General features: G+C 45.6%; 1 protein-coding gene across 1 annotated transcript in view; it reads right to left on the bottom strand.

Annotated features, from left to right (window-relative positions):
* The window catches only part of Gck (glucokinase), a 47,229-nt gene extending 24,433 nt beyond the window's left edge, over nt 1-22,796 (bottom strand). The window contains exon 1 of the mRNA XM_021210827.1: nt 22,255-22,796. Within this exon, the coding sequence (XP_021066486.1) occupies nt 22,255-22,299 (45 nt within the window). The 5' untranslated portion in view covers nt 22,300-22,796. The remainder of the gene's footprint in view (nt 1-22,254) is intronic.

Here is a 22,796-nt window from a genome sequence, read left to right as displayed (position 1 = left end):
TATAGCCCTGGCTGTCCTGGAACTCACTTTGTAGACCAGGCTGGCCTTGAACTCAGAAATCCGCCTGCCTCTGCCTCCTGAGTGCTGGGATTAAAGGCGAGCACCACCATGCCCGGTTTCAATGGCAGATTTTTAAAGCTATCTATTTTTATTTTATGTGTTGGAATGTTTTAACAGCATGTATGTCTGTGCATGTACCACATGCGTGCTGGGGGCCCTTAGATGCCAGAAAGAAGGTGCTGGATCCCATGGGACTGGATTTACTGACAACCTTGTAAGCCATCATGTGAGTGCAGGAAATCTAACCTGGGTCCTCTTCACTGAGCTATCTCTGCAGACCTCAATCACAGATTTTAATGGGCCTAAGACAGAAACATCGAAGCTGGAAATCAAGCAAATGGAAGTAATCAATGGATCTGCAGAACAGAAAAAGAAAAGGAAGAGGAAATGAAGGAAACCCCAGGGACTATCCCATGGGACCCATCGAACATGTCATCATAAAGACACCAGCTTCTAGAAGGGGAAGAAGGTGATGAGGGGCAAAGAATAGTTGGAGAAATAGAGGTGAAATAGTTTCCAAGTCTAATGAAAAATACAAACACACAGTGGAGCTCCTAGCAGGAGAGACTCCAAGTGACCCAAGTAGGGATACATTGTAGTCACAGTGTCAAAAGACAAAGACAAAGAGATACCTGAAACCTGCTCTACCCACATTAGGGATCTTCAGGGAGACTGAGAAGCCATTTCTCATCAGAAGCCGCCCAGGCAGCATCCTTAAAGCATTGGAAGGAAAAGCTGTAACCGAGACTTCCATGGTCTCCAATTGGGATGCTGGTAGAAGTTTTCAGTGGGCCTTATTTCATTTTGGAGGTTGGGAAAAGAGTCCCAAGATAGAAAGGAGTCACTAACATACTTCAGATGAATCCCCCCTGTAAGCCTGCCCTGTAGGAAACGCTGCAGGGAGATATTCTAGACAGAAAGTTGGGTCCCTTTTGGTTGAGAAGGGACCCAGGGTAGGTTAGGACATTGTAAGAAGATAGAGTTGTCGTTCCTATAAAGTTACAGTCCAAGGAACCCGTGAGTATGTCATTTCATGTGGCACAGATGACAGCACACAGTTGATGTCATACTCAGCAGTAAAATACTCACATTTTTCTCACTAAGTCAGAAATATGACAAGGAGACCCACTTCTAAACAACACAGTACTGAAATCTCTAACCAGAACAATTGGGGAAAGAAAACAAATAAAAGATAACGAAACTGTCAAGGGCTGGAGGGTTGATGTGTTTCACCCTCAGAGCCCATATGTAAAATCTCAATTACCAGTGGGATGATCTTAGGGTGAGGCCTCTCAAAGCTAATTAGGTCACAAGGGCAGAGCCATCAGGGATGCAACTATGTAAGAGGTCCCAAGAGCTTCTAGACCTTGCACGATGTGATTCTGAAAATGAGACTTGAGGAATGGGCCCTGACCACATGACAGAATGATCTTGGACTCCCCAGACTCCAGAACTGTGGGGAAAAAAAAGAGCCTGCTGTTTCCAAGTGGCTGAATTTATAAATTTTCTACAGTAACCAAATGGATCTTCAACTACCTCTAATTCAGAAGATATCACCGTATCTATAGAAGGGCACAGCTAATCCCTAAAAATCCTTGAGTTAATGCTCTCATTCACCAAAGTTGCAGGATATCAAAATTACACAAAAGTCAGTTGTATTTTTTTACACCAGCTGCAAGTAACTGCAATGTGAAAGCAACTCCGTTTACATCAGTACCAAAAAAGGAGCTCCCGGAGAATGAAGTCACAACTGTAAACCAGCGCTGAAAGGAACGAGGGCACCTCAGCAAACGGAAGACAATAGTTCTGGGAAAACCACACTACCCCACATGAGCACCCACAGGTGCTCGGCACTCCCTAACATTCCAAATTATGATTCCTATTTTGAAATCAATATAGACTCTCAAAGAGCCCTGAATATTCAAAACAATTTTGAAAAAAAAAAAAAAAACCACAACACACCAAATAGTCCCAGTTTCAAAGTTACTACAAAGTGTCATAGTAACCAAGAGTATTATGATAGATGTTGGTTTAATGGCAGACAGACAGCTCCGTGACACAGAGTAGTGTGCCCAGAAACAATGTCTCCCTGCACTTGGCTTGAGTTTTGGCAAAGGTGCTAAGACAATTCAGGGGAACAAAACCAATCCCTTCAGTAAAAGATGTTGTGTGAATTTGACATGCATGCACATAAGAAGGAAGCTTAATTCTTTCCCAATATCATAACAGAATGACCCTGACCTGCATCCAAGGGTGGGTAGAATCAGGTGTGTGTGGAGAGATCACAATGAAACCCATTACTTTGTATGCCAATCAAAACTTAATTTAAAAAGAAATGGATTGAAATGGTGAAATTAGAACATTCTTAGACCACATGGGATAAATCTTGGATTTAACAGTGGTCTCTTTTGAACTTTTTTCTAGTGTTGAGGAATCCAGTCTAGGTCTCGACGGTTGAGGCAAGAGCTCTGCCACTGAGCCACACACCCAGGCCTGGAATAACTTCTTAAATGTGACACGAAGGGCACTGTAATAAGAGGTCACAGATTAACCAGACTTCATAAACGTTTTAGAGCCATGTATAGTGGCCTGTTTCAGTACTCCTGGAGGCTCAGGAGACTGAAGCAGGAAGGCCATTTGTACCTAGGAGTTCAAGGCCAATCTGGGCAACATAGCGAGAGCACCTCTCAGATAACAATGGCAGCAAACAACAACAGACTCACTAGGCAGAAGGGCACCTTCAAGAGAGCATTGAATGGAAGAAGATATTTGTGAATCTTGCTTCTAGTAAAGAGTGGCTTAATTCACATCTATCAATAAGAAAAATTCTTACAACTCAACAGTGCCAACAAAAAGGCAAACAACCCCATATATTGGGGAAAAAATAGGACCCTTTTCTGAAGATTTCAGAGTAGACAAAAACACATAAACAGATGTTGGTATTCATTGGAGGAAGTGCTAATCATAACTGTGAAGTTCCCTCCTACACTCACTAAGACAGTTATTTTAAAAGGGGCCTGAGAGCTGGGTGCGGTGGCACACGCCTTTAATCCCAGCACTCACTCAGGAGGCAGGAGGCAGAGGGAGGTGGATCTCTGAGTTTGAGGCCAGCCTGGTCTACAGAGTGAGTTCCATGACAGCCAGGGCTTCACAGAGAAACCCTGTCTCGAAAAACCTACAAAAAAAANAAAAAATAAAAAAAGGGGGGGGGGCGAGGAGGACAGAAAATAACAAGAGTTGTTGGCCATGATGAAGTATTGGCAGAGGAGAGAGTTTGGTCCCTCATATGTAAATGTGTATGCAAATATGCACACAAATGCACATGCAAACGTGTGAATAATTTAGTTGCTGTGCAAAACAAGCTCAGTGATTCACTGTAAAGTTAAACAGAGGATACCATACAATCCAGCAACTGCACACCTAAGTACACTCTTTTAAAAACCTGAAGTGGGGACCCAAACCAATTCTTGCATACCAGTGATTAACCGTAGGAATGCTATTCACAACAGCCAAAAGGTAGACACCCCAACTACCTATCAATTGATAAATGAATGAAAGAAAAGGTGTCTGTGTAAACCAGGAAATGCTATTTAGCCATGAAAAAGAGTGAAGTTTTGATACATGACATAATATAGATCAACCTCGACAACATTATAATAAGCAAAATAAACCTTATATAAAGAGATATATGATGAAACAGGAGTAGTGCCTGCTACGGGTGTGGGGGATAGGAAGTTAGTGGGTTTCTGAATGGAATGATAAAATCATTTTGGAAGTAGTGAGGAGTTATACAATGTTGTTGGTAATTAATGTCACCAAATTGTAGTTTTAGAAATGGTCCTGGAGAGATGGCTCAGTCATTAGGACTTCTTGCTGCTCTTCCAGAGGCCTGAATTTGGTTCTCAGAACTCACACTAGGTGGCTCACAGTGATCTGTCACTTCCGGTTCCAAGGGTTTCATCACAGTAAAGGAGAGAATGATTGCAAAGCATTCTCTTTTCATCCTAAGTAGGTTTTTCACTTCCTCAATCACAGTCACACTCTGTTCTCTCACTTGACATCTTCACTGGCAGGTGTCTTGCATAGTTGCTCATACTACAGGTACCATGTGGCACCTAAACAGTGCCAGGGCAGTTAAGCACTTTTTTTTTTTCCAGACAGGGTTTCTCTGTATAGCCCTGGCTGTCCTGGAACTCACTTTGTAGACCAGGCTGACCTTGAACTCAGAAATCCATCTGCCTCTGCCTCCCGAGTGCTGGGATTAAAGGCATGCACTACCACGCCCAGCTCAGTTAAGTATTTCTTGACTGTCCCAAAACTGGAGCTATTCCCAAGGAAGCCATGGCAAAGGTTAGCTTGGGTTTCTCACTTAAACAAAGGCACTCACACTGGCTAAACATTAATTTGCTGTGACTTCTTATCCCAATGTGCTATTCCAGATGCCTCAAAGTCCCACTGTTAGGAGAAGATAGATCTAAAAGCTAGGGTGGGAGGAGCCATTGGCAGCTTCTCATGAAAATCCTATAAGCTTGGCTTGAAAAGAAGTCTTTGATTATTCAAACCAAAAGATAATTCTTGGGACCCATAATTTATCAGTGGGGAGTGGGTCGTGAAGGGACAGTGCACACTCAGAGTGCCCACCAGCCTTCCAAAGGTGGGGCTGAGGCTGGGGAGGATGTGAGCTCTCCACCAAGGATAATTGAGTGTTCTCAAGGTCTACACTCGCCCTGTCGACCCAGGTCCTGCACGGTGCTACAACTCAGTGCTACACATTTGTTTTCCTTGCTTTCTCTTTCTGAATGGAAGCTGACACTTAAGTTTGGTTCCTAAATGCCTCAGTTGGCCTCCCTCAATCCGCGGGAAATTAGGGTTCTGGACAGGTGGGCAAGGAGTTGATGACAAAAAGGGTGACAAACAGACATGGACACAGAGAGAGTGTGTGTCTGAATGTAATGTTGTCAAAGTCAGCATCAGTTTTATATAATACAGAAAACAAAGGAGTAGATGTCACAGCAGGCAAGGTCCACTGAAGTGTCTGACACAAAACAGAGGAACACCTTCAAAGGACTGGCAGGAACCAGGCAATGTTTACAGTGAAAATAAAACAGCCCTGCCTAGAGTCAGCTAATGGCAGGAGCCAAGAGAGGATTTCACACCCTGGTCACAATTTATGCTATTCCTTTGAGCCTGGTGAAAGCTTCAGGGGGTTCTACAGACCTTTTCATGAATGATGCAATACTGTAGTTCCTCCTAAGTATCTGTAGGGAATCACCACTGGTCAGGAGAGCTCACCAACTTTCTTCTAATATGTAATGTAGTCTGCCATACCTGACTGTAATGAAGATTCTAAGTATACTTTGTTAAGCTTGTCCTGAGATTTCTCTTATCCAATAAAATACTGTAAGGGACAGAGTGGGAGGCCAGCCCTTCCTCTTCTTTCTTTGACTTTCTAGCCACGTGTCACTCCACGGTGATCTCATGTCAGGACTGTGTCACAAGTCTCAAGCAGGACTAACCAGTCAAAAATGGAGACAGTTTAAAACCTGTGAGCGAAAGTCAGCCTTTTCTTTGTATGAGTTGATTATACCAAATATTTCTGGCAGTGATGGAAACCTAATGAAGATCCCCTACCCAAGCTCCCATATCCCATGGTGGATTGCTTGTTTTTCATTTATGATGACAACCTGTCTACATGCATGGAGATCCCTGTCTCTGGCCTCCCAGGTCCTGTACTTTGCTTTGAATGCAGGAACTGCATTGGTTGATGCGCATTCCATGTGTGAGAAGAAAGTGTGCATGGGATTGTGAACTGAAGCACACAGAGGAGTGGATGTCGGAAGAGGTCATTCCCTGTGGCCATGATCCCTTTGTCCCCTCTGGGGATGATGCCGAGCTTCTGGCCATGTCTTTCTCAGACTTCTTCCTAGCAAGCTGGCTCCATAGAAAGTGGGTGACTGTACAATTTTCAGGTCCACATGCTTAAGAAGAGAATATCTCTACCTGCCTCTTCCTGGCTAGACGCAGACAGCGATTCGGCTTTAGGGAATAGGCACAGCCATGGAATTGAAGAAGTCTGGGTTCCCAAGAGTGTGGAGAATCTGGGCCGTCAGACCTCCCACACTAACTTACATGATGAGAAATACAGTCTTTCATAAGACTGGTTACAGCACTGAAGCGTGTCCTAATGAACACAGGATGCGGGATTGATTGATGCTCAGCAAGAGATTTGAACGGGATATGAGATCACTCACTCATTCCTTCAATACTGCTTGCTGCATATCACGTTTGTGCTCAGTCTGAGTTACAAAAGTGACATTTCTTTTATCAGTCTGCCTGTCCATCTGTCTGTCTGTCTACCTAGATTTATTGGAGTACTCAGGACAACTGTGTTCAGGAAATATGGAACACATCCTTTGCAGTCATGCTCATCTCCTCTCCAGCTTTAGCTACATGGGCCACCTAAGCAAGAACTTCTAGAAACTGATATTTAACTTCCAGGAGTCTAGTGTCTAGCAAACAAGAGAGGCGGTTTAGTTGAAACTCAAACTGGCAGCCTTTCCTTCCCCTCCTTGGCTGCTGGAGGACTGCTGTCATCCGAATGGCTCCGTTGCTGTCCAGGCCAGGAAGTTCATGACTAAATAAGTGTCTACTACCAAGGAAACAAATGGACATGAATGTCCTTCATCCCGGGAAGGCAACATACCAAACACAGACATTCTGCTAAAGCTAGTCAAAATGTACACAGCCACACCAGTTGTTACCTTTGGATTTGGACAATGAGCTTTGTGATTATGCATGAGCCTAACACAGACTTGTATGACATGGCCTTTATGAGAAGCAAAAGACCTTGAGATACCAGGAAGGGCAGCAGAATGGAATTGGGGGGAAGGGAGGAGAGCTGCCAAGGCCAGTGGGGACTGGATGGGGGCAAAGGGAGTGGAGACTCTTCTGAGACTCATCTTCTGGGGTGGCACCAATGTATGAAAAGAGGACTAGAAACTGTAAACCTTTTTTTAAAAAAGAAAAGAGGCAATGGTGGCGCACGCCTTGAGTCCCAGCACTCGGGAGGCAGAGGCAGGCGGATTTCTGAGTTCGAGACCAGCCTGGTCTACAGAGTGAGTTCCAGGACAGCCAGGGCTACACAGAGAAACCCTGTCTCCAAAAGACAAAAAAAAAAAAAAAACAAACAAAAACAAAAGAAAGAGAAAAAGGAAAGAGAACTGTCAGTGGACACACTGTAGGGTCTTTGGAGAACATAAGAGAGACTGTGGGTTCTTTTTTATTGTTTGTTTGTTTTGTTTTAGACAGGATCTCACTATATAGCCCTGACTGTACCGGAACTCCCCATATAGACCAGGCTGGCCTCAAACTCACAAAGATCTGCCTCTGCCTCCTGAGTGCTAAGACACTGGGGTTTCAGCTGTATCTTGTTTGTTTGTTTGTAGAACATGATTTTAATATTTTCAGCTGTTAATATTCAACAAACAGAATAAGAATTTTAAAATATATCTCGTTGGTACATCTCCCTTTTCATTTCTGATTGTATTAATTTGGATACTGTCTCTATGCCCTCTGGTTAGTCTGGCTAAGGGTTTATCTATTTTGTTGATTTTCTCGAGGACCAGCTCCTGGTTTTGTTGATTTTTTTTGTATAGTTCTTTTTGTTTCTATTTGGTTGATTTCAGACCTAAGTTTGATTGTTTCCTGCCGTCTACTCCTCTTGGGTGTATTTGATTCTTTGTGTTCTAGAGCTTTCAGGTGTGCTGTCAAGCTGCTAGTGTAAGCTCTCTCCAGGTTCTTTTTGGAGGCACTTAGAGCTATGAATTTTCCTCTTACTACTTTCATTGTGTCCCATAAGTTTTGGTATGATGTGTCTCTATTTTTATTAAATTCTAAAAAGCCTTTAATTTTTTTCTTTATTTCTTCCTTAGCCAAGTTATCATCAAGTAGAGTGTTGTTCAGCTTCCATGTGTATGTGTGCTTTCTGTTGTTTTTATTGGTATTTAAGAATAGTCTGTGGTGATCTGATAGGGTGCATGGGATTATTTCAGTCTTCTTGTATCTGTTGAGGCCTGTNTTGTGGTCAGTTTTGGAGAAGGTACCATGAGGTGCTGAGAAGAAGGTATATTCTTTTGCTTTAGGATGAAATGTTCTATAAATACCTGTTAGATCTATTTGGTTTATAACTTCTGTTAGCTTCACTGTGTCTCTGTTTAGTTTCCGTTTCCATGATCTGTCCATTGTTGAGAGTGAAGTCTCCCACTATTATGGGGTGCAATGTGTTGAGCTTTAGTAAACTTCCTTGTATGAATGTGGGTGCCCTTTCATTTAGAGCATAGATGTTCAGAACTGAGAGTTCATCTTGGTAGATTTTTCCTTTGACCAGTATGAAGTGCCCTTCCTTATCTTTTTTTGATAACTTTTGGTTGAAAGTTGATTTTATTCGATATTAGAATGGCTACTCCAGCTTGTTTCTTGGGACCATTTGCTTGGAAAATGGTTTTCCAACCTTTTACTCTGAGGTAGTGTCTGTCTTTGTCACTGAGGTGTGTTTCCTGTTTGCAGCAAAATGCTGGATCCTGTTTACATATCCAGTCTGTTAGTCTATGTCTTTTTATTGGGGAATTGAGTCCATTGATGTTAAGAGATAGTAAGGAAAAGTGATAGTTTCTTCCTGTTATTTTTGTTGTTAGAGGTGGAATTATGTGTGTGTGGCTATCTTCTTTTGGGTTTGTTGAAAGATTACTTTCTTGCTTTTGCTAGGGTGTAGTTTCCCTCCTTGTGTTGGTGTTTTTCACCTATTATCCTTTGAGGAATGGATTTATGGAAAGATATGGTGTAAATTTGGTTTTGTCATGGAATATCTTGGTTTTTCTGTCTATGGTAATTGAGAGTTTTGCTGGGTATAGTAGTCTGGGTCAGCATTTGTGTTCTCTTAGGGTCTGTATGACATCTGCCCAGGATCTTCTAGCTTTCACAGTCTCTAGTGAGAAGTCTGGTATAATTCAGATAAGTCTACCTTTATATGTTACTTGAGCTTTTTCCCTTACTGCTTTTAATATTCTTTCTTTGTTTAGTGCATTTGGTGTTTTAATTATTATGTGACTGGAGAAATTTCTTTTCTGGTCCAGTCTATTTGAAGTTCTATAGGTTTCTTGTATGTTCCTGGGCATCTCTTTCTTTAGGTTAGGGAAGTTTTCTTCTACAATTTTGTAGAAGATATTACTGGCCCTTTAAGTTGGGATTCTTCACTCTCTTCTATACCTATTATCCTTAGGTTTGGTCTTCTCATTGTGTCCTGGATTTCCTGGATGTTTTGGGTTAGGAGCCTTTTGCTTTTTGCATTTTCTTTGACTGTTGTGTCAATGTTTTCTATGGAATCTTCTGCACCTGAGATTCTCTCTACTATCTNTTGTATTCTGTTGGTGATGCTTGCATTTATGACTCCTGATCTCGTTCCTAGGTTTTCTATCTCCAGGGTTGTCACCCTTTGTGATTTCTTTATTTTTCTATTTCCCTTTTTAGATCTTGGATGGTTTTGTTTGTTTCCTTGACCTGTTTGTGTTTTCCTGTAATTCTTTAAGGGATTTTTGTGTTTCTTCTTTAAGGGCTTCTAGCTGTTTATCTGTGTTCTCCTGCATTTCTTTTTTTGTTTGGTTGGTTTTTTTGTTTTGTTTTTGTTTTTTGAGACAGGGTTTCTCTGTATAGCTCTGGCTGTCCTGGAACTCACTTTGTAGACCAGGCTGGTCTTGAACTCAGAAATCCACCTGCCTCTGCCTCCTGAGTGCTGGGATTAAAGGCGTGCACCACTACAACTGGCCTTCTCCTGCATTTCTTTAAGGGAGTTATTTATGTCCTTCTTAAAGTCCTCTACGGCCATCATGAGAAGTGATTTTTAGATCCCAGTCTTGCTTTTCCGGTGTGATGGTGTATCCAGGACTTGCTATTGTGGGAGAATTGGGTTCNGATGATGTCAAGTAACCTTGGTTTCTGTTGCTTATGTTCTTATGCTTGCCTCCTGCCATCTAATTATCTCTAGTGCTACCTGTCCTTGCTATATCTGACTGGAGCCTGTCCTTCCTGTGATTCTGGTTGTGTCAGAACTCCTCGGAGTTCAGCTGTCTCTGGATTTTTTTTTCTTCTTAAAAGCTCCTGTGTAGGAGGAAACAGTAGATTAGGGATGGGGGAGGGGAGTTGAAGCAATTCCAGATGTTTAAAGAGACACATCAGTCTCTGACGGCTTAGACTTAAGACACAGAGTCTCCTTGGTGCATAATGGTGGAGTGGTCAAGCAATGTCCAAAAGTAGGAAGTTCCTCACAGACTGTGTTTGAACCCTTGATCCCTGCTCTCCACACTGTTTTGGGAGTCTCTGGAGGCTTTAGGTGTGACTTAGGTAGAAGTGGGTTGACTGCTTGTGATTCCTGCCCAGTCTCTCTGGTCTGCCCAGAAATGAGCAAACCCCAGTGCACACCCAGTGTCACAGAGAGGAATCCCACTGTCACACCCCAGTGCACGCCCAGTGCCACAGAGAGGAATCCCATTGTCACACCCCAGCGCATGCACAGTGTCAAAGACAGGAATCCCACTGTTACACCCCAGTGCACGCCCAGTGTCACATTCAGAAATCCCACTGTCACACTTTCCCACCACAACTGACTGACTGCATTTCCCTGCATTTCTGGTAGCCATAGCCTAACAAATATTCCTCCCTTTTGTTGCTCTGCCTACTATTTGGTTACATACATTACGGGAAAAGCAACTGACAGAGCAGCAGGACACTCTGCTATGAAAATGGAGAAGTGTAAAGATCAAGTGTATGAAAAGAAAACTAAAATAAAGGAGTCAGCAATGATAAGAAAATAATACAGAAAACACAAAAACACAGTAAGCTTGATGGACAAACACAAATTCAGTTTTTGTTCTTATTTGTTTGAAATGGGAGAAATGGGGTTCCACTATGTTGCTGGGCTGGTCTCAAAATCACAAGCTTCAGTGACTGGAGAGCCTAGCCTGTCTCTACACTCCAAACCCAGGCGTTTAAAAGGCCAACAAAAGAGGTTATCAGCGATGGAGATGTGGCTTAGAGGTTAAGAACACCTCTTGCTCTTGCAGGGGAAATGGGTTCGATCCCCATCACCCCACACTGTGGTTTGCTGACCTCTGTGGGTACCAGGTATGCATGTGGTACAGACATGTACGCAGGCAAAACATCCCTATCCATAAAGTAAAATAAATAAACCTTTCTTAAATTTTTAAAAATTAGATTATCACAGGCTAGGAGATGGCTCAGTGGCCAGAGCACTTGCTTTAAAGGTTTGAGGACCCAAGTTTAAATAAGCAGAACCCACGTAAAAGCTCCGAACATGAGATGACCCCAGATGACTCTGAGGCAGACAGCTTGGCCTGTGCAACAGTGAACAGCAAGAGAGACCCTGCTTCAAACAGGGTGGCAGCCAAGATTGTCCTTTGACCTCCAAATGTGTGTGGTGTGGAGAGGACCTAACTCACCCCATATTAGCAGTCAGTCAGTCATGTTAGGCCAGCCAGGCTTCTCAGAAAAAAAAAAAAAAAAAAAAAAAAAGCAGAAAAGGGCAGCCAATCAGCAACTGCCCTGACATCAAGCCAGGGGCTTACAACATACACTGGGAAAGTCCCTGTAAGATAACCATTTCTCCATCGAGGAACGAACCAATCAGAAGTGTACAAACATCCCGTAACATAATCTCAACCAATCCTGATGAAGGTGCCACATCCACAACTAGAAAACTCCTAACTGGCTTTAAAAAGTGCCTGCAAACGAGCGCCCCTCATGGTCGCCATTCGGCCCCCCACCTCCCCTCCCCCACATGTTGGCTGTTTCTGCAGAATATATGCTCTTTGATACTATTCCAAGTCTACGGTCTTCTTTTAGCGATCTCGGACCCTTATAGCGTCATGTATTCTCCCATATTCTTTCTCTCTCCCTCGCTCAAATGTAATCAAAGGTAACAGAAAAGACATTAAGAAACAGTTTTAGGAATAAGAAAGGGATTTAGTTCTAGATGAAGAAGCTTGGAAGGCTCATGAGAGTCATATGTGACTTACATGAATGCACTTCAAAAATCAGAAGAAATGGAAGATTTTCAAATAATGTAACTTATTTAAAAATTCAACGCGGAAGACAGGACAAGCTGAGAGTTGAAATGTGGAGTGATGTGGAAATCTTCCCCTTTATACAAATGCTGAGCCCAGTTGCTAAACAAAAACTATGCTTATGGGGCTAAGGGTGTAACCAGGGGCAGAGCGCTTGCCTAGCTTACACAAGTTCCTGGGTCTGATTGTCAAAACAACTCAAAAATACGCTTATGAAATCCTGCCAGGGCCTTGGAACAAATATGACGGATTGAATGACCCATGTCTATCAGAGAATGTATGTGAGGGTATGGAGGCTGGACATCACGTGTCTTGGTGTGACAGCAGGTTGGAAGAGCAATTACCTCTATCTCTGCAATTACCTCTATCTCTGGGTCTCTAGAACCCAGAATTGAAGATCGGCCTGCCTACAAAATCTGGAGGCAGGTGCCTGGCTTTAGTTCGAGGCCAGCCTGGTTTACAGAGTGAGTTCCAGGAGTGTAACCAGGGATACACAGAGAAACCATGTATCAGAAAACCAAAAGAAACAAATCTTTGAGGAGGGACAAATGAACTGGGATATGACATAGCAGGAGCCAGGGGGATGGGGAGAGATGCTGGGGATGGGACATCACACAGCAGGAGTCATGGGGGTGGGACATCACACAGCAGGAGCCAGGGGGATGGGATATCACACAGCAGGAGCTGGGGGCATGGGATATCACACAGCAGGAGCCAGGGGGGTGGGATATCACACAGCAGGAGCCAGGGGGATGGGATTATCACACAGCAGGAGCCAGGGGGGATGGGATATCACACAGCAGGAGCCAGGGGCATGGGATATCACACAGCATGAGTCAGGTGGGGATGGGGCATAGGAGGAAAGAGTGTGGACACAGTTCATGGTAACAAATGTGGACTTATGCCCTCAGGATCAATGTAGACACACTCACCTTATCAAGCACACACCTAGTAAAATGACTGAGGCTAAAAGACATAAAGAGCCTTGCCAACATAATGAGATGACAACACCCAATTTTAAAAGAAAATGTCTCCAAAGGATGTCCAATATAGATGTCAAAGCATACATACCATCATTAGTCAAAAAAATACATAAGGTCACACTGACATGACACTGCAGAGTCCCAGGATGGCTCCCATGTAAAACATGGACATGAGCAGAAACTGGGGAGGGGGAGGGGCTTGCATCCACGGAGCCCCCTGACTCTGTCCTGGGAAAGGCAGAGGCCTCCTCTGCTCTGGAAAAGAGCTTGGGCTTCTGAGGCTAAATGTCCTACACAATGTCATTCCACACATCTCTCACTGCTCCCCGAATGGTCACCCATGTATATGCAAAGACGTGTGCTAGAATGTCCATGGGCACGTTACACACGACAGCCAAGGCTGAGAACAGCCCAGATGCTGACGCCGCTGCTGAGCAGTGGGGAGGGGCAAAGGCCAGCACATTGCTGACACAGCAAAGCTCACTGCAAGGAAAGACTGCCCTGCTTACAGACGTCCTGGAAAAGGCAAATCTACAGGAGGAGGAAACAGTCGGAAATTTCCCAGGACGGGAGCAGCAGGGGTGACTATCATGGAGGAGGCAATGGGGGGGGGGGTCTTGGAGTGATGGAACAAGTCTTCTGTTTTTTGAGATAAGGTTTCTCTTTGTAGCCCTGGCTGTTCTGGAACTCACTCTGTAGACCAGGCTGGCTGCAAACTCTCTGCCTTTCCAGTGCTGAGATTAAAGGTGTGCACTACCGCTGCCCAGCTCAATGGCAGGAGTCTTGATGGCGTTGGTGCTTACATTTGACCAAATGCACCAAACTGTACCTAAAAAGATGGCTTTTCTGTTTTGGTTTTGAGGTTTTTGAGTTGAGGTCTCACTATGAGGCTGAGGCTGGCCTTGAACCCCTGAGGTTCCTGTCCCCACTTCCCAAGTGTTAGGGTTACATGTGGGCATCACCACACCTGGCTCAAAGAAGATTTCATTTTAGTAATAGTGTACATTTAGAAGGAAGATAAAAAAAAAAAAAAAAAAAAAAAAAAAGAGAGAGAGAGGGAGGGAGGGAGGGAGGGAGGGAGGGAGGAAAAAAAAAAAAAAAAAAAAAAAAAAGAAGGAAGATCAGAGGATGATGCTAGAGACCGGTCCCCTGGGAAGGCTTTTGGGCATCTAGGACCATGGAAGACATTGTCCCAGCTCTGATACTGGGATGGAGGGCAAGAGATGGGTGCTTTGGAGCTGGTAAAGGACTCTTTCTAGCTTCCTTCCAGGAGCAATCCATACCTTCAAAACTGCTGCCAATTGTTATTAAATAGGGATCTGAAGGCAGACCATTTGACAGAACTTCACAGGGATTAGAAGATAAATCTTGCCATTCATACAAGATTTTCCGTTTTTTATGGGACCAAGGCGATCTGAGCCTTAAAAGACTTCTAAACAAGAGAGCCAAGGCTTCCTGGAACTCAGGCAGGCTCTACTGAATAGGAGAGTAAATTTCCTGAAAACAAAAGCCCCAGCGGGAGAAAGTTCCTCTTCGCCTTCATCTGAGGTTTTGGCCAAACATCAGCTGGTGTCTGTCACTGTTGGAGCCCACATATTGCTCTCTTTATTTAGGGTTATAGTCTTTGTATTCTGTGAGACAGAGCCAGGGGGCAGAATGCTGTACCTCCTGCAGGTCCAGATTCCCCAGGCCTGGCCCATTGTGAGTACCCAGTGCTCAGCAATGGCTCTGCCATCCAGTGGCTGTTGCAACCTGGAGATGTGCCTGCAACGGGTCTCTGGCGCCCAGCATTGGGCACAAACCTGTGTGATTTGTTCTTCCTGTCTGTATCTGCTGGATTGCTTTCTAGACCTTTCGGTATCTGGGAGATGTGGTGACAGAAGTCTCTCCCTGTAGGGATGGAGTGAAGTCCTGAGTAGATGTATGTTGTTGCTATGTCAAGGACCCTAGTGTCTCAGCCCCATTGGATCAGAATAGCCTTCCCTGGGTAAGCCCCAGAGCAATGGCGGTATTCCTCTGGTCCATGTGTGGATACTGATAGTTTGTGCAGAAAATATCCACTGTAGTTTTCCTTCTGGATATTTACCATATGAAGGCTGCTCCTCTCTTGAGACTGCTCCTACTCAGGTTAGCTGTACCTGCCTTCTTGTTCATCTGTATGCAGTAACTACCTCTGTGCTAAACTATATATAATAAAAACCCTGAGCTCCTGGGGTGCCGAGGCTTCTCCATCCAGGAGCCCAGTATGTGTGTGTCTTTTCTTCAGTTCCTCTAGTCTACCCTGGCCAGGCCAGTCTCTGGAGCCATGAAAGGGTGAGCCACCATACACTTATGCTTCTGGGGCGCTTGGTTTGTTTGTGCCTGCGACACTTGTGGCACATCTGACAGTCATGAGGGGAAGGTTCAAGAGAATCGGGCAAGCCAAGCTGAGCCTTTCTGAGACTGAAAACCACGGGCCTCTAGGCTGTTGGCTAGGTAACAGGACAAACCTTCAGATGTGCTCAGTTTAATTGGGTATCTGGAACAGCACAACATCCCTAATGGACAGAGCAGCATTAACAAGTCGAGGCTCCAGGGAGATGACGTCTAAGTGAATGAAAACAAGGTGAAGTGGGCATCAGTGGTGACCCTGGGTGATCAGGAGGGGAGAGTTCAGGAGCTCTAGTGAGGCAGGAAAGGAGGGATGGAACCCCAGTGTTATGCAGAAGAGGGCAGGCAAGTAGCCTTCCTGGAAAAAAGCCCAAGGGGAGGCTTTTGCTCTGTTCCTTCTGCTGTAAAGGCTCGGACCAGACAGCTGGTGAGGGAGCCTAGCAGTGAACACTAGCTCTGAGTTACTCTTGTTGTTGAGATAAAATCACACTGACAAAAGCTGATTCACAGAGAAAGGCTTATCTTGGCTTACAGTCCCAGGAGGATACAATCCTTCCCTGTGGGACGACAAGACTGGGATAGCCTGGAGACAGAAGCCCCAGGCTGGCTTGTCACATTGTATCCACATTCAGGAATCAGAAAGTAAACAGGAAATAGGGCAAAGCCCACTCCAGTGACCCACTTCCTTCACGGAAGCTCCACCTCCTAAAGGCTCCACAACCTTCCCAAACAGTGCCACCAGCTGGGGACCAGGTGTTCAAACATAGCCTATGGAGGACATTTCCCAGCATACCACAACAAGCTCCTCCCTAGACCCTCAAGATCTGCTCACAGAACCCCTTCTCCTAGCCCAAGATTTGCTTTTTCTACCAAGTTGCCCCAAGCCAAGAATTGCCTAGACATCCAATCCTCCAGGTCCATGGAAGTCACTCTGCCCACTTCCAAGAGGCTGAAGTTCTCCCGGATGGCTTAACAGAGTGGGCTGTGTCTCACCTAATAGTGTTGAAGAAGCTATCTGTTCTACCTGCCAACTTTCTCCAGACAATCTCAGCCACAGCGGCCTTTTAGATTTCCTGGATGCTCAGGATTTTTGCAGCCATTTAAAAAATGTTGTGGAGCTGGGTGGTGGTGGACACACCTCTGATCCCAGCACTCAGGAGGCAGAAGCAGGCAGATCTCTGAGTCTGAGGCCAGCCTGGTCTACAGAGTAAGTTCCAGGGCAACCAAAGTTACACAGAGAAACCCTGTCTCAGAAAAAAAAAAAAAGTGTGTGTGTGTGCGTGTGTGAGCGTGCACGCGCATGTGTGCATGTGCATGTGTGTTTGTGCATGCTACAGCATGCCTGAGACTGAGAACAACTTTCCAGAGTCAGGTCCCTCCCTCCTTCCATCACGTAGGCTCTGGGGATCAAACTCAAGTCATCAGGCCTGTCAACAAGTTCCTTTCTCTGCTGAGCCATCTCACTGGCTTTGCCACCGGATTCTTTGAGACAAGGTTTCTCACTGAGTCTAGAGCTTGCTGACTTGGCTAAATTAACTTGTGCTTTAGCCCCAGGTATCCTCCTGTCTCCAGTTTCCCAGCTCTGGGATTTCAGGTGTAAGGAACCCTGCTCTGCTTTTATTTGGGTGCCGGGGCTGTGGACTGGGATCCTCATGGTTTCTCGGCAAGAACGTTACTGAGACATCCATTTAGCCCCCTTTGCAGCCAGTTTGAAAATGTGTTTGGGAGCTAATTTACTGATGGCAGGATTACTCCAGTGTTAAAGTGAGAGAGAGTACAGTGCCCACCCAGGAACTATCACCAGACACTCTCTGGGTACAGCAGGCCACTAAATATTGACACATGACGTAAAGCATTTTAAAAATCACACTCCTAATTACTTAACACCTGATAAGGTCTATAATGGGCATGTCTGTAGGTATGAATAACCATCTCAGTTATTACAAATGTTTCTGTGGATGCCGTGGTGTTTGCTGGGCAATGGCACCTCCCTAAGGCTCAGGGATGGCCACCTTCAGCTCCCAGATCCACTCCCTCCTGAGACTCGCTCTCCACAGGTCATCAGTGCATCCAGGAAGACTTGAGGGGTCACTCTTTCCTTAAGTGTGGCAAAGAAGACAGAGTGCCCATGGGCTACGTGGGATGCAGAATGAAACATTTGCTGTTTATCTGAAATGCAAACCTAACTGGATGTCCTAATTTTTTGTTTACCAAGTCTGGAAGCCCTGACCTTTGCAGGGGCCCCCAGTAGCTAGTGGATATAAGAGTGCAAAAGGCTGGGCCTGCCTCAGGGGGAGTCCTAAACCACAGATACCAAATGCTCACCTCAGGTTCTGATTTTATGACCCAATGAGTCAGTACCAGAGCAGTCCTGGCAATCTGCCTGTGATGACATATTTTTCCTTCAACATGAGGCTCCCTCACTGGCAATGGAAGAATACAGAGAATCCGTGGCACACACAAAGAGTCAAATGCCAAGGCTGTTCATGTGAGCAGGCCAGGTGGTAGGCAGTTGACTCCTGTCTCCATGGATTCTGCATCAGTAGATCTTTCTCCTGTATTCAGGAGCTGGAAGACTTCATACATCCTGGAGGTATTTCCTGCTTCAGAGCCCTCAAAGGACAAACAACGAAGGGACAATGTGCCTTCAACCAAAGGACAATGTGCCTTCCTGCTGAGTCTTCCCCATGCAAGCGTCTCATAAAGGCAGCGCTGGACAGGAAGGCCGCGGGCGTGCATCCTGTTGGCCCACATACTAAACACCCGCCCAGGGCGGAAGCACCCTCTTTTCACACACTCAGCCCCGAGCCTCACCGGGCTGCACACGAGACTCTTGTATGAATAGCAAAAGCTGTGACCTAGGACAGGTCTGAGCACAACCCACCATGTTCCTTTATCCTCAATTCCATCCTCCACGTGCTTTACTTTATATTTAAATATAAGGATTTCATTAAAACTCTGTGTGTGCCAGGCAGTGGTGGCGCACGCCTTTAGTTCTAGCACTTGGGAGGCAGAGGCAGGTGGATTTCTGAGTTCGAGGCCAGCCTGGTCTACAGAGTGAGTTCCAGGACAGCCAGGGCTACACAGAGAAACCCTGTCTTGAAAATCTCCAATGAACCAAACAAAAACAAAACAAAACGACAACAAAAAAACGCTGTGTTCCTTTCGGGGGATGCATTCCAAGACCCTCAGTGGATGCTTAAAGATCTGGGAGACAAAGGACCCCACTTATACAATGTTTCTCCTATATACTCATACCCATGATGAACTTTAGTTTAGGAATTTGGCATAGTAAGAGATTAACAGTAATAATTAATAATAAAACAGTAATTTTAACAGTATTCCATGATAAGTGTTCTTTTAAAATATACTGCTCTGCTGTCTCACTTCTCCTGTGAGGGGAGGTGATGAGAGCCTGAATCATGAAACGGAGCGAGCAGATGCCACTAGGAGCAGTTAGGCTACTGGACAGATGTTACTTGAACAGGAGGTTGTGATATTTGTTGATCAACCTGATAATGTAGACAGCTTCTAAACAGCTCTTGGGCAGGAAGTAAATACATCATATACTATGCACTACTGTCCAGTAAATAGTGGATACACATATACTATGCACTACTGTCCAGTAAATAGTGGATACACATATACTATGCACTACTGTCCAGTAAATAGTGGGTATACCATATACTATGCACGACTGTCCAGTAAATACTGGATACACCATATGCTATGCACTACTGTCCAGTAAATTGTGGATACATATATACTATGCACTACTGTCCAGTAAATAGTGGATGCACTGGACCAAAGTATGATTTACAAAAGAGGGGTGTGAGGTGTTTTATCTTACTACACAGGACAACATACAATTTTAAGCTGATTTTGGGGGCTGGAGAGATGGCTCAACACTTAAGAGTACATATTGCTCTTGCAAAGGATCAGAGTTCTGTTCCCAGCACCCACGTCAATGGCTCACAACGGCATCTCCAGGGGATCGGAGTCTAGACTCTGAGGGCTAGGACTCTTCGTGTGTGCACATTCCCAGACACAGATAAACATAAGTACACAATTAAAAGTAAAAAGTAAATCTTTGAAACTTAGTATTAACTTGTTTATGGGGTTTTCTGCATAGTATCTTTAGACTGCAGTTGGCCACAGGTAAATGAGATTGTAAACTGACACTTCGGGAGGGGGTGTGGCACAGACTTGACCATATCCATTGCTGACAAGAGAATGTTCTCAGATCCAGGGAGCTAATGATGTATAAGGGCGACAGGACCGCACGGCGAGTCAGGGAAGAGCTTGTGGTTGAGGGAGGATCTTGAGGTGGCAGACAGTACGATATAAGGTGCAGGGTCATGACTTCTTACAGATGTCCCAGCCCTGGGGGCCTGCAAATCTTATGTGGTAAAAACAGGTTTTTCAGATGTGATTTAGTTAGTGACTTGAGATGGTTCTGGATTATCTGTTCGGGCCGGTGCTATCAGAAGGGGCAGGAGAGACAGAGATTATGTGATGCTCAAGCATAGGTGAGGGAGATGCAGAGGCCATTGCTGAATATGGGAGGAAGGATGCAGCTGCCCAGGAGTTTGGCTGGGCAGAGAAGCTTAACAGAAAAGGAAATGGCCGAAAAACCAAAAAAAAAAAAAAAAAAAAAAAAAAAAAAAAAAAAAAAAAAAAAAAAAATATGAAAGAAAGAAAGAAAAGGAAATGGCTTCTTCTATGGTGCCCAGGAGGGGCCAGTTCTGTCAACACCTTTATTCTAACCCTCAGAGATCCATTTTAGACTCTAGAACTGTAACCTAACAAGTCTGTTGTTTTAAGCTCTTAGGTTTGTGACAGTCTGTCCTGGTAGCAACACCTCTCATTACACATGGGAGGACCTATAGGTCTGGCGAGCTCGGTGCCTGCATTTCTAGCATGTCTATCCATCTGCCCAGAGCGGCTGTCAGCCCAGCAGCTGACCATTCTGACAGGCAGTTCTCCCTCCTCCTCTCAGCAGCTGGTGGAAGTAAACAGCACTGTTCTGATCAATTAGTGATCAATCATAGGCCCAAAGAGGTCAAGCAACAGCCTCCAGCCTCAGCCTGGCCTGTCTGCCCGCTGAGGTCCAGACATCACCTCCCTCAGAGACAGACATAATGGGGGGTAAGAGAGAAGCACAGATCTGGCTTGTGGCTGCAGAAGACTCCATTGGGCAGGACCCAGATGTAGCAAATCAGTAGCAGAGGCTACAGGGAAATATAGGTTTGACAACACGCAGCCAATGGAATTAAGAACAAGGGCCAGGAAGCTGATGGGGCTGGGGAGGAAATGCGGGAGTTCATTTAACCCATCTGACTCCAGTCCTCCGGGCAGCTTCCTGCTAAGTTAGCTACTTAGAGTCCACCTGGGCCTAGCTTGGCCAAGCCAGGGGCCCCGATGTACACACTAGACAGACCAACACACCCATGTGTGTGCTTTAGACACTCTTTAGAGCTCCTAAAGGACCCCTGAGAAGGCAGGGCATAGAATGCGGCTTACAAGGAGAGGTGACCCTGCAGGTCTCTGAAGAGGAGAGGTAGAAACAAAACAAAACAAAACAAAACAAAACAAAACAAAACAAAACAAAACAAAACAAAACAATAAAAACAGGAGACATGGAGATGTGTATAAGAGAAGGCCCATCTCCCTTCTAGCAGGCAAGACCCAGACCTCAAGCGGAGGCCATGCCTTTCTTGCAGAGAGTAATTGTCTACCCGGAAGCAGGGGAACACAGATGCTGACACTCCACACTTGCTTTCCCAGTTTGAACAAGTCCCCCTTTCCTGTCTCCAGCTACCTTGTACTAGACACCTGCTTTCTTCTCCCCAGATGGTATGAAGTGGTCCTTGCTTGGCCTAGCTTAGCTGAACCGAAGTACCTGTAGCAGGCACATGTGGGACTTGGCTGGGTCCTGGCCTGTCCCTGCCTGTGCCATGTGGGCTCTCTCAGGCTGGCTCTGGCTGTTATTCTCCTAACATCATGAGCTCTGTCAGAAGCAGGCTAGAGGGTGTTTACGCTGACCTTGCCATTTCACACAAAGGAGACAAGCCAGGGGGAAAATGTGCCCCCAAAATGACTGAATCCTGCTCACTCCAGAATGGGAGAGATGAGTGCTCTCTCTGCTCATGTTCCCAGCCAGTGTCCAGTCCTCATATCTCTCCTTGCTCACTGCTCAGCCCAGGGCCAGCGCTGACATCTGGAACTCTGTTGTGGGAAAGGAGACTGCCCTATGCTTCTTATTAGGAAGCAGCAACCCTCAAAGCCCCTGTGAAGTGCTTCCTGCCAGGAGGGGGAGGGGAGGGAAAGAGGAGGGGGAGGGGGCAGGAGGCGGCCTTTGGCTTGCAGTAGCTGTTCAGTATATTCTCAAAATCAGGCAGTAGGTTTGACCCACTGATGCTTCAGACACCCAAAAGACACTCACGAGGATCTCTGCTCCCCACCACCGTCACCACCTCAGAGTCTCTCCACAGACTTGCCTCCCAGACCTCTAAACAACTCCACTGCTGGATCACAACACCAGTCCAGGGAGTGGGGATCTTTCTGCCCCACAAGGGCCCTCAGCCACATCTTCCTTAAAGATAAAAGCCAATTCTGACGTACAGACACTTATAGGTGGCAGCCAAACCTGTGAGCGTTGGGGACATGCAAACGGATACTTCTAAAATGCTTCCTGAGGTAGATACCTTCTCCTTCTTGGTGGCCTCCATCCTGGCTCTGTCATCCAGCATCTGCGCAGCCGCCAGCCCAGGTGAGCTGGGACCCCTCAGTGTTCCCCACCACAGCTTCCCAAAGCAGAAGTAGCCCAGGCTTCTCCCACAGAGTCACAGCCGGCACCGGACCTCAGAGAGCACCGCCGCTGTCCACCTCAGGCTGGTTGAAGCCACAGCTTCCTCTTTTTCATTGTTCACTTCTGGACCCCTCCCCACCAAGGCCTCCTCAGGCCCAGTGGTCTCCAGGAGGAGCCATGTGGTTCTGGGGAAATGTCCTCAGTGTTGACTGACTTTCTTCCAGCTCTGCTGAGCTGTGAGGAACTGATGGCCTCTAGCCGGACTCAGCAAAATAGGTCTCTCCCTCCGGTGGCTTGGGAATGGCTTTTGAGTAATGAGGCAACAGGTAACTCTGTCCCTCACACCTCAGCTTTCTTCTCTGGGCTCAGTCACAGTCGGTGCTTCTGTTCCAACCAGGTGTGGAGTAGATGTCTCCTGTCAGGGCCTCTGTGCTCCTG

This window comes from Mus pahari, chromosome 13 (genome assembly GCF_900095145.1).
Source record: "Mus pahari chromosome 13, PAHARI_EIJ_v1.1, whole genome shotgun sequence".
Lineage (NCBI taxonomy): Eukaryota > Metazoa > Chordata > Mammalia > Rodentia > Muridae > Mus > Mus pahari.
This window is presented reverse-complemented; position numbering and strand designations above follow the sequence as displayed.